The sequence below is a fragment of the Gallinula chloropus genome, assembly GCF_964237585.1.
Source record: "Gallinula chloropus genome assembly, chromosome: 2".
In the NCBI taxonomy this organism is placed as follows: Eukaryota; Metazoa; Chordata; class Aves; order Gruiformes; family Rallidae; genus Gallinula; species Gallinula chloropus.
Genome location: NC_140086.1, coordinates 104,651,587 through 104,671,800, shown reverse-complemented (window position 1 = coordinate 104,671,800; position 20,214 = coordinate 104,651,587). Strand labels below are relative to the sequence as shown.

Below are 20,214 nucleotides of genomic sequence, written 5' to 3'. Positions count from 1 at the left end.
ATCTTCCAATTCAGCCACTGTTTTCAACAAATGGTGTGGGATTCCAGCTCAAATTTGAAGAACTGCTGTACAGAGTAGGCAAGTAAAAGATTTTCCTGGCTTCATGTGGCATCTTCCCTCTCCTGCCATAGAGCTATTCAGTTAGTTTCTCTGTGCTCCTTAGAGGGAAACTGAGATAAGCTAAGCCTTGTCAAAGTTCTGTGCTTTCTCCGAGGACAAATATAATTAAGTTCCTGTGGTATCTTCTCATTACTTTTATGAATGAAGAATGCTGTCTGAATCCCATGGTTCAGTGCAGTGGGACCCCGAAAGACTGTGTAAAGGGTAGACAAAAGCAAGACCTTCACAGCTTAATTCTGTGTGTGAATATATACTGAAGACAGGGAGTTAAGACTTGAAGAAGAAAGTTGACTGCATAGAATTAATTTTACAATTGTCAGGGTGGAGAAGCTCATGGGTCAAGATGAAGACAGGGAGATCGCTCTGCCAGTTACCTCCTAGGTAAAATAGATTTGACTCAGGGAAAATTGATTTAATTTTTTGCCTATTAAAATAGAGTTAGTTTCTGCAAAACAAATGCAAAACCATCTAAAACACCTTTTCCCTGACCTCAACTTCTTTTTTCCCAGGCATAGCTTCACTGTTTCATTCCTGACTCCTCTGTCTCCCCTTGGAGTGGCATCTGGGGATTGGGGGGGCTGCAGTCAGTCCATACCAGCTCCTCTCTGCCACTCCTGCCTTCTCATGCCATTTCCCGTCCCCAGGGTGGACTCTTCTCAGGCCATGGCTCCCTTAGGAGACATCCATCTGCTCTGGCAGGGGCTCTCCAGGGGAATCTCTGTGGGGGTAGGGAGGAATCAGGAGGCCCTCTTCCTCTTCCCACTCTCCCCTCTGGGCTCTCAGGGCTGTTTCTCACAGTTTCCCTCTCACCCCTCACTGCCAGGCAGCATTCTGTCAGTGCTTTGATGGCCTAAGAGCCAGCAGCCCCTCTGCCAACACCTGGGCAACTGCAGCTGGTACAATTAGAAAGTCCCATGGAGTTTCATATGTATTTAGACCAGGCATCCTTCATTTATATGGGAATATATATCCTTCACTTCATAATGGGAATTCATGATCCAGACAAATGTAGTAAACTGAAATGTGTGGAACTTAGTATTCAGATATCTGATTAAAATTGGAGGGATTAGGCTATAATTATGTCACCTTTTTTTTCAGATATGCTAATTTAACTGTCCTGCCTTCCTTGGTTGACACATTAAATGTGTAGTAATATTACTATTCTCTTTAATGGGTGCTTCAAAATCAAGAGTGTCCAATGAGACAAAAGGGAAATGTGAAAAAGAACCGTTGTAATGACATTTGCTGTTGTTTAAAATTAAAATTTAAAAAGAAAAAAAAAGTCATCTGTTGGAGCACGTGAAGTTACCCGGACTTGTTATTACTAGTCTTCATAGCAAAATTCAGGTGCATGATGGTATACTAACCCTTTGTTTGATTAAGTCCTTTTAAAATTGGTTTTGATCTCCATTAAGTTCAGAAATGGGTTTCTTACTTGACGTTTTCGTCTGTTTTGAACAGAAGTGTTCTTTGTTTCATGTCCGTAATGCAACAGGCAAGCATGTGAGGCATAAGCTGTTTTACTGTGAATGGCAAAACTGATTTGTTTGAGGATGCTTAGTTCCTTCCAAAAGCAGGTGAATTTTGCCTGAGGCAATGTGAAGACTGAATGCAGAAGTAGTGCAGAACCATCCTTCCATCCTATTGCTTCAGTCTCTTCTAGTGTGACAGTATCATTAAGGTCTGAATCAGCAACACTGATCAACACTGGCAGTCAATGTCCTTTGAGTTGTATCTCACAGTCTATTCAGTAATGATTTTTCAGTTAAGTAACTCTTCAGAAATGTTGTCATAGTCTGTTTTGTACAGGAGACTACGAACATATTTTTTCTTTGGTGGGGAAAGATGCAGAATTTATTTAGGCACATATTTACGGGACCTTCCTCTGGTACATCTCTTGTGATGTTCTTGAAGCCTATGAGAGAAGCCTTTTCTCACAGTAGTAGTGCTTCAACAGAGCAAATATGACCATGAAGTCTAAACTAAGCTAAGTACAGAACACTCTGTGAAAGAAAATATTTCGGCCTTCTATGACTGTTCTGTTTATCTTGATGTTTTATTTAACATTATGATGTGACCAGATATTCTGTGAAATATCAGTGGATGTTGTGTCTTTTTGATTGGACACCTTCCTGTTAAAACAAAACCCAGGCACCACAATACAGTGATAACTTGTCATCTTTTTCGCCCTTATGTCCCCTTCAAACCAAATGATAATTACCGTTCATGTGTGTAAGACCTTTTTTCTTCTTTAAACTACTTTTCTTCCTTAAACTACTTTACTTCCTTAAAAATCAAGCAACATGTATTAAGTAGGAAATAGCACATATGGTAATTTGCATTGTGAAATTCTACTTTAAGCAGAATGTGTCATTTACCAATTTGTGAGAGAGGAAGCAATTAAGAATAAATTAAAATATTTCCTCCTTCTGAATACAATCTGAGCTATTATAAAATTTGGATATTTGTTTTCCTGATCAAGTGCACAAACCAGAACACTTAACCACACTTAAGACTGCTTAATTCAGCATCTGGCTGTGAAATTTTTTGACATTGCTTCTTGTGTTCATACTAAGGATTAATAAAGGCTGGCATTGGCTTTCCTTGCATTGGAATTTCATTCCCTTTTAGAGACAACCTGCAAGACTCCAAATCTCTGTATCTCACAATAATGAAAAAAAAAAAACCTAACATAGACTTTTTTTTCCTTTTTTTATTTTTTTTTATTGCCTCCAGTAAATGTAGAACAAGCAGCTAGAGTTTGGGCTCATTAAGTTTTATGGAATTGAAAACTGGATGGCACCTCAAAAACAGAGATCACTTGTTTTTACTGATACTTCTGGCTTTAGCTATCATGAGTTAGAACAGAGTTCTTGAGATGATATTACATGACAGTTACATTGAATTCCCAGATTGTCTCCTTCTTGAAAACCTGATTGAAAAGGAGTTTGTTTGCTCTGCAGGTTGCCCTGCCCTGTGTCAGCAACAGGAGTCCTATAAATACTTACAACCATTAATCAAATATTCTCATCTTTCCAACTTGCAAGTCTAGCACAATGAAAAATGTTGCATTCAGCTTCAGATATACAAATTTATGCAAATAATGATCTGTTCTTATCTTAGAGGTTTGCTATTTCTTTTAGTCTCTAGCAAATAATAATTTAAAAAAAAAAGATTCTATCTTTAATTATTAAATGTTAGTCACTTTCAGGCCTTGGGAATAAGGTAAAATGTATCCACCAAATATGTGTCCTGTGAAGCTACTGGCCTAAACTGACTTTCTTTGTAGTGCCGTTGCTTCAGTATACTTAAGGATGCCGGACACTTACCGGAAGCAATGTGCAGATTTTGTATCAGCATATCAAGTAATTTGTTACCCTGTTCTAATTTACATACCATTTCTTCAAGGTATTAGTGGAAGAGATTTGGGCTTCTGGCGTCAAGATTCCCAGTAGGTTACATAATTGGCTTGAGCTTCACAGTAGGTATTACAAGCCTCTGAGAATACTGCATCTCGCAGGTTGGTTGTAACACAGCTTGCTCTTTTCAATCTAAAAAAACCAATATAAGCTCAGAAATCTAAACTATGTTCACATTTTCATGTGATCTAACATTCCTCTCTCTCTTTTTTGGTAGTGTTGACAGGGTTTTTTCTTTCCACAGTTTTCTTCATCAGAATTTTCGTAAGATTTTGACCCTAAAAGAACAAAAAATATCACCAAATTCTGAAAGCTTGTCTTCTGTTTTGGGAAGTTCTTAAATGATCTTAAATGTATGATGTATATAGCCTAGATTAATTCAACAGTAAGGGGAAAGATCAAGAGTATTTCTTCTTTCACCTGCTAAAATATTTTTTCATCAACATTTTGTTGATAATTTTGGTGAAATCAATGTATTGTGACAATTTAATCTATATGGTCACTTGATACTTCTTTGGAAACATGGGAAGGAGAGTGCTTGAACAAAAGAGTTTGCAAAATGCAATTAGAGTTAATCCTCCCATTCTTCACTGGTAGGAATTGAGAAGCATGCCTTTTATACTTAGTTGGAGGGGAAAAAAATTTTCAAGTAGAAGAGGCAGGAAATCAAGGTTAGACCTTATTTGTCATTTTATCTTGGGAAAAGAAAATCTGTCAGTATAATACAGTTTAATTCCTAGATCATGCACATTTTTGTTTTTGCTTCTGTCATCACTTCTAACAGTAGGCAACTGATAAACAGCCAACTAATAGCTTCTGCTATAAATATGACATATCTGTTTTCTCCAAAGAGGAGATGAAAATAAACAATGCACAAAAATGGAATTAATAATGCCTGAGTTTAAGCTTAAGTGATGTTTACTTTCCACTGTGCAAATTGAGAAACAATTCTCTGCTGCGTTTTGAATACCCTGCTAATTCTATTTTTTCTCATCTAACAAAATGTGGAATATGCTTTACATGTTTCATAGTGTTAAATACTTTGTTTGTCTGGTAGGAGCAGGGCTTCCCCCCCAGCCATTACAGGGAAAGGGCAGTTTTCTAATATAAAATGCATTCAGACAGGAATCTGTAGCTTTATTATGAGGCTTCTGTTGAGAAGCCCAACCAATCTGTAAGTATGTAGTATAAAATATTTTATTATATCTTATGAAATTAACTTATTGTGAAACAATTTGATATCCATAGTGGTAGGTTCTATACACCAAGTTTTAAAACTCTTTATTCTGTACCTGTGGGAGTTAATATTTGGCTTTCTCTGGGAATGATTTTGTATTCAAGTGACCAGCAATTTGAACTCCCTTACTGGCTGTTTTGATTTTGCTTAAATTAGGCTAAATCTCAAATAATAGCTCTGAATTCAGAAGATTAATGTTGATACAAAACTTCTAAATGTAAGGGGACCATTAAAGTAAGTATGTATTGTGAGGAAAGAATTACACGTTTTGTTCTCATTAAAGAAAAACCTCAATTTTAGAGATGGCACCCTGCAAAATTGATGATGAAAAGTTAAGCTGATTGGTAAAAATGTTATTCACAAAACTAGTTATCATGTACTGTTGTCTTATTCCTGAGTCCTGAAAAAGAAATCAAACCAATAAAGAAATCTCACACCAAACAAACACAATACTTATTGATATAAGGTCAACTAGGGAAGTACATAGGCTAGGGAATTGGCAAAATATTTTAAGCTAAATTAGACTTGACAAGATAAATTTTGAAGATTTTCAGTGTTCTTTCCTCTACCCTTGTGGGTTCCTCAGCACTCTAAAAATTTGCAACATGAGTCCAGGCTTCTCCGTGTTTAATTCAGATATATACCATTCTGAGAAAAATCATACCTACCTGCAAAGATATTTAAGAAGGAGCTTAATTCACTGTAACATTCTCCAAAACTTTTAGATTTTCCAGCAGTGAAAAGGTGAAGTGTATTTATTCATTTACATGTCAGAAGGTTAAAAATTGAAGAGGAACCTGAGGATTGGATATGCAAAAATATAAAAAATATTTCTGAATTTTACTTTGCATTGAGTTGATAGTCTCTTACTGCTTATGCACTAACAACATTTTAATGAAATCCAAGTGTACAACCAAACTGATTGACTTGTGACTACCTCAGATAAGTTAATCAGGGGTTTTTTGGGAGTTTGTTTTGTTTTAACTAAGAAAATAACATGGCAGGTTTCTCATGCAACTTTTCCAATTGCATAGGGTGAAAAGAAGTTTATCAATTTCTTCATAAAAGACAGTAGCATGATGGAATAAACATTTGCCAAATTCTCAGTGGAATGGGGCTTGCTCAACTGAGTCAAAAGGAAACCAAAAGCAATCAGGAAATATTTTTTATTTTAAATTGGTGTCAAAACGTCCTCTGTCCTCTCTTTTCTAGTAAAAAACCCTTGTTTTCTAAATCACTCAAAATTGAATGCTATCGAATAATAAAATAAGATATAAGTGTATTTTTAAGGCTACTTGTTTTTTCCAAATGCAAAATGCTACAGAAAAAAAATATTACTTGTAAATTCAGAATTTAAAACATTGACAGCTTCCTGAAAAACAAAAGTGCATCAGTTTTAGGTTTATTTTTCTATTTTTACTTTGAGAATGTTGATAACACTGAATTTCCAGAGGCTGCTTTATATACTTTTATACTTGTAATGATTCCAAATGTAATAATTTAATTAAAAAATAAATCCTAATATCTCTGGTTAAATTGAAGATCACCGTAATTAATAACATCTACTTTAAACTTTTTCTCTTTTTCAGTGTTTAAAGACATAGTACTATGGAACGTGTTGTATGCTACTTGATGAAAGGCAGTAGAGCCAGAGATGTCTGACAGTAGTTGTATGTAATGTATTGCACATTTGTGCAATGATGTTACTATTTCTGATGTTTCCCAGGAGTGCTTACAAATGTTTATTAATAAATCCTCAAGAAAGTTTTCTGATGTATTTGCAGCCTGGTCCTTGGATGGAACATGGCCCTGCTTTATAGGAGTCAAAAAGTGTAGCCATACCATGATCTTTGGGATTAAGTCAGCTTTTGCTACTCTGCAAAAAAGTCAATAGGTGTCAGAAACGAAGTTCAATTAAAAAGTACTTTGAAAAAACTTGAAAAGTACTATCTGTCTTTGGGCACCCAAATTCATTTTTAGAAATGTGGCCCTGGTGGCACATCCAGTGTTGCTTGCCCAAGGACTGATTCCTTCTGATTTCAGAACCAGAAAAAAGAAACGGGCCTGAGTGCTTGCGCTCTGCTGTGAGCAAAGTAACTGCAATAAAACACACTACCTGAGACTTGTTCCTTTCCTTACTAAGATCTATAGAAAGATTTGAAATCTCAGAGTGAGTAACCTTGAACAGTAAAGATAGTGTGGAGACCACTAAATTCATGTAATTTATGGCTTCACCTTGAAGGGGGAAAAAATCTCCTATGTTTTCTTCCTTTTCAGCAGCAGCCACCCTTTTGAGCAACAATGTGTTATCTCTGCTGAAGGTATGCATCTTGAACTGAATATGAAACATCCCAGGTGATCAATATGAGCCACTCTAATCTTTTAGATTACAGCTGGACTCCAGAGATACTTAGAGAAAACCTTCAGTTACACATGGATTCATTTTATCCTGAAGCTGAATGTGAACTTGGCTCCCTAGCAGTCTGTCGAGACTGTCCTGTGAAATGTCAGTCATGTGGGGAAGCCACAGACTTCTGCGATATGGAAAGAGCACTGTGCTGAGAAGAGCACAGTGAGAAATATCAGATGAAAGCAATGGGCCAGTAGAAATAGCAGTGAAGAAGAAGCCAAATGAAGTTTACTGCATTGACTTTCTGACATGGACATGGGAATGGAAAGAAACATGTGTGCAGAGTTTTACCCTAGACATGCAGATGAAGTGTGGGCAGCTTGGTTGCAGTTTCAAGTATTTAAAAGCGAGTTGGTTTTTGTTACCCTCTTAATGTGTCACAGTACAAAAGGAGTGCTTCTTGGGAAAGTAGGTGGGACAGAAAAGAGTTAAAAGTGAAGCTTCTCTATGAGTCATCATCCCTACCTAGTTTTGCTGCGGAGTAAAGTTAGCTTTGTATAAGAAAAAAAAAGTGTCTGGTGGATTTTTAAAAACTATTTTCTACAGAAGACAAGCACAACAGAACACAGATAAGGCAAAAAGTTGTTGAACCACCCCAAATGTACCCATCTGGCAGAGGTACCTGACAAGCACGCATTTCCTTTCCCCGTAAGAGGAGCATGTGGTGTACTCTGGCTTTTGCCGGCCATTACCATCAGTATTTATTGTTTCTGTTGGTGGCTCTTCTAAGGAAGATGGAGAGGGCTTCTCCAGCAGTGTCTCTGCCCCACATGATGAGGGGTTTGGCTAGAGGTTTATCATACTGGGCAACAGACTGTGACGCTGGGCTAAGGTTGCTTTTCTTGTCATTGAAGTTAAACCTCCAATAGGCTGTCCTCAGTAACACCTGCTTATAAGTTTGATTTTGTTAAAAGAGTTGCCATTAACCATGAGCTGCTTTTTAGCATCTTACACTTTTTGATTAGCATCACTTTAAAAGTTCATTTGAAAGAGCATATAAAATGTTCTAGCAATTTATGCTTATTTATTCCTACTCTTAGGGGGGACATAGTCTTGTGAATTAAAAACAGTGGATTCTAGCATTCATTTCATATTATAAAACCTGCCTATGCAATATGAAAATTAAAATTGTCTCAGCATACACTGCAATCCAAACCAGTCGCATTAATATTCCTATTGGTTGTCACTGGAGATATGCCAATTCCCGTTAGTATTTATCCACGTTCCAGAGTGCTCTTGCAATCTCATGACTGCTTTTCACAAGTGCTTGGTGACTTACTCTTTCTCCTCAGCACGCTACAGAGAAATCACTCTGCATATTCAAATTGGGGGAGAAAAATGTGTTTAGGATAACTAGCATTTAGCACACAGTACAAATTAAACCCAGATGATATGATTTTCTCCCTTGCTCCCTGACATTTACATTAGGATTCATATTTAAAACAAGAGAAATTTTGCATTACAAGTAAAGATTAGAAGTTGCTTTTAACTTTCTTACATTGCACTTGAAAGTTATTTTTGTATAATTAATGAGATGGACATCATAGTAACAGTTAAGATTTTGGGTGTTGCACTGTAAATGTTCTGTTTGTACTGTGAAAATGTAAAAGAAAAATGGTTAAGACTTTTTTTTATGTCATAAAGTCATGGCTTTGTGTATTTCTTGGCTGAGACTTTTTTAATGCTACTTCAGATTGACTCATCATATCCTGCTAGCAATTAATTGTGTCTATTTTGGACTCAAAAAAACAATATTGATATTGTAGTCATTTGACTTTTTGCATCTAGGTTGATTAGTTCTTAATTTGTGAATTACGCAATCCTTTTTTTTTTAGTGAGGTTGTTAATGGCAGCATGTTTATGTCTTACAACTAGTATCCTACAGCAGAATTATAAGAATAGATTATATTTTGGTGGGAAATCTTGACTGAAGATATTTTAAGAAAGAGGAGTGAATTTGTGGATTTAGGGTTTGGTATTTTTTTAAGGGTCTGTTCCTGAGTGTACACTGTATCGTAATTATAGAAAAGTTACTCTGATGGGTGCTAATGGTCAGCATCCAAATTTTTTTTTTAAAGCATTGTATGCATCCTAGCTCCTTGCTGACAGAACGTTTGCAAGAACTTCTGAGAGATACTCCAATGGACCTTCAAATTACTAATAAAAAGCACCTTTGACTGTAAATGTATACTGTTCCCATTCCCTCACATTTCCAAATGTATGGCTGTCTGTATGCGTTCTAACCTATTGCTAGATATAAATGTCAAGAAGATTCAGATAAACTGCAGATTGTCTTTTTCATCTACTCAGACTGCTTTGATAAGATATGTCAGCAACTTTACAGGTGACCTGTTTATCGATCAGGATGCTAAGAGTTTGAACAGACTTCTGTGAAGTGAAACACTGAGTTTTTCTACTCTGATTTACCCACCAAAAAATCATTGAAGTCACTGGTATAGCTAGGATTAAGCTGTAACAGCCTCTGAAGTTAATAAATCAAGAACTTGTGTATGTGGTCTGCTTTATGCTACAATCCAGGCCCATCCCTTCAAATACTCTGCGCTCTGTTCCACAAGTAAGTAATTCATGGACTAAGTGGGTATTAAAGCAATTGCAGGCAAAGTGGAAGACAGCCCTTTTTTAGTGTATCCAGCATAATGTGCAGACTACATAAATAAAATCTACACTATAATTAGACTGTAACAAAGGAAAGAACAGGTATCCTTTCCTGTTTTTCTTGAGGGAGAAGATAAGAGGTTGCACTGCACTCCACAGGAGAACAAAACATCCATCTCACATGGTATCTGCTTTCTGGTAGTCATGTGCCTGAGGAAACATGTAAGAACAGAGCAAGTGCATAGTGATCCTTCCCTTCAATAGTCTTTAGGTCTGTATGGATTTGAAGCTTGTGGTTTGCAGAGATTTTTCATTTATATTTAAGGACATTAGGTGACCTTTTTTCCACAGTATAATTATTTGAATCTTAAAAAACCCTATTTGTTTTCCTAAAGGACATATACTGTAATTTCCTTCTGAATAGGAAAGTCAGAGTAGCAAATGTCATCATACCTATGACAAAGTTATCAGTTCTTTCTATCTTAACAGAATGGAGTTGAGTGGAAGTGTGGTTTTGCTTCAGGAAGTTAACATTTAAATGGACCTAAGCTGGCTTGGATGTTAATACATCACTGAGATAAATGGTATGGAGGAGAGTTTATTTCTTCACTGCTAGGATGCTGGCAGGAGAGTGTGCTCTGTAATTGATTAACAGGGCACAGTACATTGACTTATATGGGGAAAGCTATTATATCTCAGTAACAGGAAGGTATATATGAGTAAGTAAAAAATTGGATTCTGCAGGAAATAACTAAAACTGTTGAAAGAACCAAAGGTTCCCAAGGATTTTTATTTTTTTTCTCTTAAATCTCTGGCATAACAGTATTTCATGTTATGAAGGAAGTTTAAATAGTGCGATATATTTAGTGGAACTTTCTTACAGAGCTAGAAATATTAGCTTATATAAGCAGCCTTTTAACTTTTGTTCTAATGGAACTAAAGTTATGAGATATTGATTAGATTTAATATCTTTTTAACATCTATTCATTTGAAGTATAATCCTTCCCTATAATTCACTGACACATTTATCATGAATTTCCTATATTTTTGAACCTAAATGAGTAGGTGGATTGTCAGTTCTGTTTATTTTTTAGAGAACGAGAAAGTGAGATAATTTGGGTTCTAGTGTTTATAGTGCTGATATCTTAAAAGAGACAAAGAAAGTGAATGCTGTTCTGAACAACAGTGAAGAAAAACTGTATCAACTCTGGGTTTTATGCCTCTTTCTCCCCCCATTCCCCAGCATTTGTAATGCCAGCCAAACTAAGAAGGCGGAGCTCCGGCTTCAGTACTTCAAAAGCACGTGTATACTAAATGAAGCACATTCATGGAAGCAAATTCATGACTGCCTGTAAAAATTATCTAAATATGTATCCCAATATTAGAAGGTCCCACCCCCCATTGATCTGAGCATAATCTTTTAAGAGTCCGTTATTCAATTTTTCCAGAGCCTGGGGCTCTGTAGGGGATGTAATACAGCCACTCAGTGCCATGCTTTTTGGCCCAGGTGTCTATGAGGGTGTTTCAGAAATGAGTCCTGTTGTCTGATGCAATAAGGGGTAGACACTGTCCTAGGTTTGGTTAAGTCAAGGACTTTTTGCACTCTGCCAGGTGCATAAGAAGCTGGGAGAGCACAGCTGGGACAGCTGACTCAGACAGGCAAAAGATATATTCCCTAGCACAGACTGTCATGATCCCTCTGCAACTGGGGAAGTGAGCTGGGAAGTTGGATTGCTGCTTGGAAACAGACTGAGTGTCGGGTTGGTTTTTTTTTGTTTTCACATGTGGTGAAAAAATGCATTTGTACCTCCTGTTGGTTGTTGTTGTGGTTGTTGTTATTATTCTTCTTTGTTATTCTATTAAGCTGTCTTCATCTCAACTCGTGAGGGTTTTTTCCATTCTCCTCCCTATCCCACTGGGAGAGGTAAATGAGTGGATGAGTGGCTGTGTGGTGCTTAGTTACCCACAGGGGTTAAACCATGACACAGTGGTAAATGCAGAGTGAAACTCCCTGTAGGATTTTTTTTTTTTTTTACTATGTCAGGGTTTGTTGTTTCTTCTTTTGAATACAAAAGGATGGATTAGTGAAGCAGAGAAACAAGGCAGGCCATACAGAGGGGTGATGATTTAGAAGCTAGTACTCTTTCCAAACAAGTTTTTCCATACTTCCTTTTACTTCATCAATATTATCACCAATACGGCAGCTGTCAAAATAAGAGGAGATTTTTCTCAATAGCTACTGAGATCAATAAAAGAATAAAGTGATGTGTGTCTCAGTTTAAGGTTGGGTTTTAGGATAGGTCTTTCATTTCATGCAAATATTGTGACCATTACCTTCCTATTATATTCAGTAATTAATCAAATTGCAGCACTAGCAAAAAAATCTGAGAATTTGATTTAAAAATATACTAAAAATCCATCTCAATGGTAAATAACATCTAATGGGTTTTATGAATATGCAAGGAATGCAGAAGCAGATGCTGTATGACTAAATCTTTGTTAGATGGCCTTGTATCCATTCCTCTGGCACTGCTATACTGCATTGGATAAAGTCCTCTGTCTCTTACTTGGAATTCAATAAAATAGGCTCAGTTCTAAGGAGCTTTATCTAATACTGATACTGTTTTTCTTCTTTACACCATAATAAATAATTTATCCAAAAAGCTATATTTTTACTTGGTATTTATGCATAGGTTAATAATTTTGTTTGTTTCTATATGCATGAATATACATATATAGAGGAGCTTTTTGAAATGTTCTATTCTCCACTGTAAATAGCTGGCAAATTTAATTTTTCTTTATGACTGACTTTAAAAATAGATGATGAGGAAATATATGCAGGCAAAAAACCCAGGAATGTGAACAATGGTACATGTTCAACCTTTGCTCTCATTATATGTGATTTTTCCTCAACAGTTAATATCGTGTAAAATAAACATAGGAAAATGCTATAAGATATTTTATTGTTTATTTTAAAAATATTTCTTATTGTCTGTTCTTTTGTTTTTAAATATTTTATTCCACTTTTAGCTAGACAACAATTAATGACAAATGACTCCAAATCTCTAGCTAGGTAACACTAATAATGAAGCGGTGGCAAAAGAAGTTTTCTAGCAGTATTTGAGTTGAAAACCCGGGATATTCTAACTTTTGCTCTCTACTAGAGAGGTCCTGTGTGATGGTGGTGTGCTGCTCAGGTGGTGTGATGGGAGCACAAGGCACTGTGCCCACCCAGCTGCAGGCTTCTGACCACATGGTGGCTGCAGACAAAGCAGGGGGATGAGGGGAATCGATCCTTCTGGTTTATGTTATAAACAATTGTGCTTAGAACCATTTATCTTCCACGCTCAAAATTCCATCATTAGATAGTGTGGTGGTGAACTTTAAAGTCATTGGTATTGTCCTTATTTCAGTGCAAAGCAATTGCCCTTTACTCTTGTCTGTGCTTTTATGCTGGTATAAATTTTATTGCCTCCCTTAACAAACTCTCAGAGATTTATGAGAGAAACTTATTTATTTTCCTAAATGTCATGATTCATGAAGTAATGTTCATCTGTATTTCTGTGCTTCACTTTCTATTGCTGTGTAGGTCTTTTTATTTTTCATTACATGAGATTGGAAAATTTTGGAGACCTGTATCATAAATGACTTGATTCACTCACAGTCCTTTTCTTCCCCTTAAAGTTCCTCTCTTTAGGGTAAGATTTACACAATCTCCACATATAATCCAGGCCAGTCAAATGACAGTTTTCTAATTCTACCAAAAGTATGTGGTGTGGATGAGCGTTAAATATGCTGTCTTTCAAAGGTGGTCTATGTAAATTGAGGGTATTTCCACTTACAGCAGTCTGTGTTTTTGGAAAAATTGATTAGGCTGGCTTGTGTAGTCTACAGGGTTTCTTGCTGTGGTAGCATGTACCTGAAATGTAATGGAATCATTTAACCTACATATTTCACCCATCTGTTGGAATAACAGAGGAAAAACTAGAAAAAATGGCGGTACATTAAGTATTTGAAAAATCAAAAACAAATTCTCTTTATTCTAATTTACACAACTTCATTCACTAGCAGGAGATTTGTTTTAAACTTTGTTGTTCATTAGAAAGGCAAAGATTCTGATTTTGATGTTCTTCCATCTTAGATGCTAATGCCAAGCTAATCTTCTTTATAGCAAGTAAAATAGAAGTGAGGTGCTCAAATGGATTATAGAGATTATGTTTTTAAAAAAAGATTTTTTCGGTAGATCTGTAATATGTGATAATTCATAGACATTTATTCATGTACCCTAATTTATTTTCTTTTTTAAGATATCAGGTTATCATCACTTCTATTACAGAACTGAAAGTTTATATCTTATCTACTTCTTGTGAAGTTTTAATGATAAAACTTTTCTTTAGCACATGTCAGCAAAAACATTTCAGATGTATCAGGGCAGGCTTTTTTGTACATTTGTGGTATTCCTGAGGAGAGTGGTGGCCAATGGGCAGGCATTGCCATCACCTAATTTCATCCTGACTTTAGCGAAGTCTTTATTTGCTTATGTTAGGGGATGTGTGTGTGTGTGCCTGTGTGTTTTATTTGTTTATGAGGTTTTTTGTGGGTTTGTGGGTTGGTTGGTTGGGTTTTTTTCTTTATTTGTTGGGTGGGTTTGTTATTTGGCGTTGGGACTTTTTTTTTTAGTAAAATGTTGCATTTTACATGTACAAAAACAACAAAGTGATGTTATTACTCTAAAGAAGAATAAAAGGTGCATTGCCCCTTAATATGCATGAATACTGAACTGCATAAAGTGATTTTTTTGTTTGTGTTTGTGTTTCAGAAAAGTGTGATGAACCTCTGGTTTCAGCATTACCCCACTCCTCCTTCAGCAGTTCATCATCTATGACAAGCAGCTATGTGCCAGGGTATGCCAAGTTAAACAAGAGAGGAGGTAAGGGGTGCTCGAAAAAAAATATGAATGATATTTTAAATATGAAAATGCTTATATCTGCTTTAACACTGTTTAAGCTCTTTGACAGACTGTTTTTTAAATGGTATTAATTTCTATTTTATTGTATGCGACAGCAATTTCACTGCCAGGGAGAAATACACTACTAAGAACATGTAGCAGCATGGGCCAAATGCCTAATGTTGATGGAACCATGTGCTACAGTTGTATAATTGACTTTAGTTCAAAAGGCATACTTATGTTCATCAGGTTAATGTGCTTTGTTGATTTAACTTGCTTTCTGCCTCAGTGGTGACCGCTGTCTTTTAGCTTTTTCTAGTACCACAAGAACTTCGCCTTTTGCCTGTATTTTTGCAATGCAATGACCTGTTCAGAACAAAGCAAGCCATCTCAGTTTTGGTGGTTGGGGGAGTAAGTGTGTAAGCTTGATGATCTACCTGGTCTAACTATACCCTATGGCTAGGCAATTTTATTTCACAGTCTGAACACAAGTCTTTACCTTCACCCACAGAAATTTTCAGAACTTTCCTTTATATTTCTAGATCACTGTATATATACACCATCTTGATAATGATCTCTGTGGTGGTTTGACCTGGGGTGGAGACCAGTTGCCCACCAAAGTCATTCTATCACTCCCCTTTTCAGATGGACGGGGGAGAAAATATATATTGAGAGTCGTAGGAGTTGAGGTAAGGACAGGGAGAGATAATTCTGCAATCAGTGTCACGGGCAAAACAGACTCAACATGGAATAAAAGAAAGAAAACTCTCTAATTTATTACACTACACTAAACACACAGTGAAACCAGGAGTTGGATAATGAGAAGTGCAACTAGATCTTAAAGCACCTCCCTCCACCCTTCCCTTCTTAGCAGACTCCACTTTAACCATCATTTCACTCCCTTCTTTCCCCCAGTTGTGGCACAGGGAAGGGCAGGGAATGGGGGAACAGGGATTTCAGTCAGTTCTTCACCAGTTGTTCTCTTTCTTGGGGGGAGGGGGCATTCCTCATGCTCTTCCCCTGCTACAGCATGGGGTCCCACCCATGGGAGACAGTCCTCCACGAGCTTCTCCAACATCTCCACAACTTCTCCCACAGGCCTTCAGCCCTTCACAAGCTGCCTCAGTGTGGATCCCTTCCATGGGCTGCTGACCTTCAGGCCCAGAATGCTCCAGCTAGACTGCTCCAGTCACAAGTCCTGCCACCGAATCTACTCTGATGTGGGTTGGTCTTTCCATAGGCTGCAGGTTTCACTGCCAGGAGCTTGCTCCAAACATGGGTTTCCCACAGGGTCACGGTGTCCTTCAGGTGTCTCCACCTGCTCCAGCGTAGGGTCCTCCATGGGCTGTAGATGGGATCTCTGCTCCCCGTCATCATGTGTGGGCTGCAGGGGGACAGCCTGATCCACCATGGTCTTCTCCACAGGATACAGGGAAATCTTTCTCTCTGGTGCCTGAAGCAACTCATCTCCCCGCCTCCTTCTTCACTGACCTTGGTGCCTGTACAGTTTCGTACATCTTATAACTCCCTTCTCTGGTGGCAAAAGGTGGCTGCTTGCATTTTTTTTTCTCCTCTTAAATGTGATTCCCAGAGGCGCTATGACCATCGCTGATGGACTCGGCCTTGGTCAGTGACTCCGGCCTTGAGCCTGCAGAGAGCTTCTAAGCTGCTTCTTGCAGAAGCCACCCCTGCAGCCCCTATTCTCCACTAGACCACAGCCATGCAAAACTACAACTGTGTCCACATTAATTTCACAGGAATGATACATTTATAAATGAAACTTTAGATTAGCAGAAAATTATTATTCATTTATTTTTTTCTAAATAATATAAATCCAAAAGGCATAAAATCTAAAATTTCACAGATTCTTGGGGAATTAGCTTGTGAAAGAAGAATTACTATGTGAAACTAGAATTAAGAAATACTTTCTATTTGGGGAGGATGAAGAGAGACCAATGGCTACAGTGCCTCAATCTTCTGAATCCTGCAGATCTGTAATAACAGCCACCAGACTTGAAGAAAGGCTTTTGTGTACTGCTGCTTTATTTTTCCTGTTCCTGCAGGAATTGTATTGCTCCTGTCTATATACCATATTCTGCTCCTGAAAAATACAAAGACCATAAGAACAAAAGTCACAGGCTTTTGTCTCCTAGTGTTTGTGAATGAAATCTTTGAATACTTTGAAATGGTAAAGCACTCTTAAGATCAGAATTTGTAGCATCGAAACTATAGCTTATGCTGCCCACATTCTCCATTGATTTTTTTTGTGCTACTCTTTCTTTAGTTTCTGAGTCAAAAAAGAAAAAAGCAAGCCACTTTATGAGGAAAGCCATGAATTCACTGTTTGCCTAATTGTAATGTTAATCAAAGTATGATTTTTGGCCTAGCTATTATTACAAAAAACTCGAAGAAGTAAAAATGGAGAAGGAAAAGATACATTATAGGAGAAAAGTCTCAATAATAAATTAGCATGCTTCTATGCAATCCCTTTCCCTCTGTTAGTTCCGCCTGTCACTGTTCCTCTGAGTCTTACAGCTGATGGCTTTAGCTGGGTTGGGGGCTAAGGTGTATTGTCAGTGTCCCGGACCCTTTACTGGGAGAACACAGATGTCAGTGAAAACATTGACAAGGCAGGATCTGCTTGGGGTTAACTGTGTGTGTTTCCAGTTAATGGGGTGAGGTAAACTGCCATGAGTGGGACCAGGCTGGAGACATGGGCAACCCTGACATTGGCTTTGATCATCATTTATCGGATTGCAACTCTGTATATGTGAATTCTCTGTATGTGTCACATGTGTAGGATTCTTCTTTATGATTTCTTTTTCTCTTGTTTTTTTTTTGTACTCTTAAATCAGCCCTAGCCAGCTCTTAAGGTTGCTTTCTTTTAATGACTGGTAATTGACCTAGTGAATTGCCTACAGCCCTGCTCCCACTGGTACCACCCTGTGCCTGTACTTTCAGTGCCCCTGCTGTCATTCCATGATTGTCATACTCTATGCTACATTTTTATTCTACAGTAATAGCTTTTCTCTCTGCAGATTATCTACTTCAGGTACAGAAATATGTCAAAATTGTTATACCAATAATCACTAGCCTATGCATTCAAAAAGCTACATTAAAGGTAAAACATATTAGGCTGTGTTACCTGGTTGTTAGAGAATTACAACTAAATGAGCTAAACAGATGCTGAAAACTATCTCAGGGAAAATATGACAGACCAGCTCTAGTACTGCAGACCTGTGGCCTGTCAGTAGCATAGGCAATTTCTTTTCGGTTTTAGGCCTGTAGACTAGTAGATAACATTGTTTATTGCTTCAGAAATGTAGAAGATGACTTCTGAATGAGAATAGATGCCATTTTATGCTGGCTTTGGGATTTTTTGCTTTTATTTTGTTACACACCTTTTAGTAATTATCAGTCCTTCTGTAGCCATATGTCTGAATGTGGGTTTTGTTAGGCTGTTGGGTCCCTTAATTTTTGTTTTCAACTGTTCATTGTCCAGATGAAAGAGGTTAGGGAACAGTTCCGTTCTAAAACACTGCCCATCATTTAGGTTGAATTCAGTTGTATCTGATCACAGTTATGTTCATTTGCATTGTGTTCTAAAATATTTAAAAGTCATTAGAATCACTCTTTAATAAAATAAAGTGTTACATCAGCTTGGTAGGTAGGATCTTCAAACTGATTTTAGATGATTATTTCTCCTGATAGGTTACCAGACTTCTTATTCTTTTGTAAGTAACAGGCAGATCAGACACTTGAATTTTTTTCATTCATATTTACTCTCTGCTTTCTTACCCTTATAATCATTACAGTGCAGTTTCTTGCAATATTTATTTGGCAATATGGATCTATCAAAAGGTCATTTGAAATGTAGTTGCATCCCTCTGCTTGAATGGCAACTTCTGTAGAGTATTATCATCCATCTCATAATACCTATGAAGCCTAGCTTACATGCTTTTCAATACTTTACATTACCTGATTCTACTTTCCCAATTCTACTGCCAGTAAAAATACTGCAGGAGTGTGCTTAACATGGGAACTCTGCCCTCACAGTGTTTATGCTTCTGCTTCTACAAATGATGGAAAACAGCTCACTTTTAATGCTGAGCTATTTTACAACATCATGGAATTACAGATATTGCTAATCAAACCAGTAATAAGGGAATCCAATTTTTTCTCTCCAAGGAGTCATTATCAGCTAATAGGTTCCCAAATCAAATGTGCTATTTAATCCACACAGTGCTCAACTCATTAAATAGAAAGAACTCCCCCTCCTCTAGCCCCAGACCCTTTAAATTAAGGAAATACACATTTGAAAATTCTAGCCTCCAACCCAATTATAACTTTCCTTGTCATTTTTATTGCACTTCACTCTGGACTGGAAAACACTTTAGCAGAATAGATAGTATATTTTATTCTATTGATTAAGACACTGCTTTACTGAATAATCATATCATGTTATTAAGAAGGTTGCAGTTGTGAGTGTTGGTGTTCTGGTTCAGTTTCCTGCTATAAATGTTGCAATTGGAAGGAAGCATATCAAAGAGTTTAATATTTTCAGCAGGTTTTAAGAGGCTTCAAAAGCAGAAACATCAAAAAATTTGTTCCTAATGTTTGATACCACTTTGCTGACAAATCCCATAACTAGTCATCTAGACAAACATAACTGAAACTTTATGAAATAGCATGGACCTGGAAACTGAGTCTCCTGGCTGTCTGTTTAGGATGATTTGCTATGTCATATGTGAGAATGTCTCACATTTTCCATAGCTGTCTATTCAGAGCCCTTTAAAACTTTCTTGACTTACAGATTAGTATATAGATTTATTTTCAAAGGAAATATGGATTTAATGGACAGAGTATAATTTTATTAGAAAAGTTAACCTCTCCAAATCTCTTGCTTCATATACTTTACTTGGTGCTTCATATTCGTCTGTGTTACTCCTGTTCCGATCCTTATTTCTTGGTAGGGTAAGCAGAAAGAAGTATCCTGAGCTTTTTTTTGAAAAAAACTTTGATTTTTAATTGGAGGAAAACATCTCCATTACAGAAATAAATATTCATGTATTCATGTATTACATGCAGGTCTGGTAAATTCATACCAAAATGTGTTAAAATGTGACCCCCCAATTTCTTTGTCAATGAGTCAAGGGTCTTGGTTTATATTTGTTACAACTGTGAATCTGCTTCCACAGTCAAAAAAGCCAGAGGCCTGGGAATGCAATTGGTGCATGCACCATGCTCTCTTTCATCCATCCCCACAGCTCCCTGAGTGGCTCATGGGATGCCTTCCTTATTCAGCCTCCCTGTGTGCTTTCAGTCACGGCAGTTGTGAAAAACAAGCAATATGGTTTTGGTTTATTATCGTGGAAAGAAGTAGGGAACAAAAAGGCATGAGAAAATGTAGAATATTTTGTCATTTTGTGGGCAAAGGAAAGTACTGCTTATCAACAGATTTAAC

General features: G+C 37.1%; 1 protein-coding gene across 1 annotated transcript in view; it reads left to right on the top strand.

The window, feature by feature from the left end:
• The window catches only part of CNTNAP2 (contactin associated protein 2), a gene marked incomplete at both ends in the record, with an annotated part of 1,153,104 nt that overhangs the window by 344,170 nt on the left and 788,720 nt on the right, over positions 1-20,214 (top strand). Inside the window, one exon of the mRNA XM_084260050.1 lies at positions 14,622-14,732. Within this exon, the coding sequence (XP_084116176.1) occupies positions 14,622-14,732 (111 nt within the window). The remainder of the gene's footprint in view (positions 1-14,621; positions 14,733-20,214) is intronic.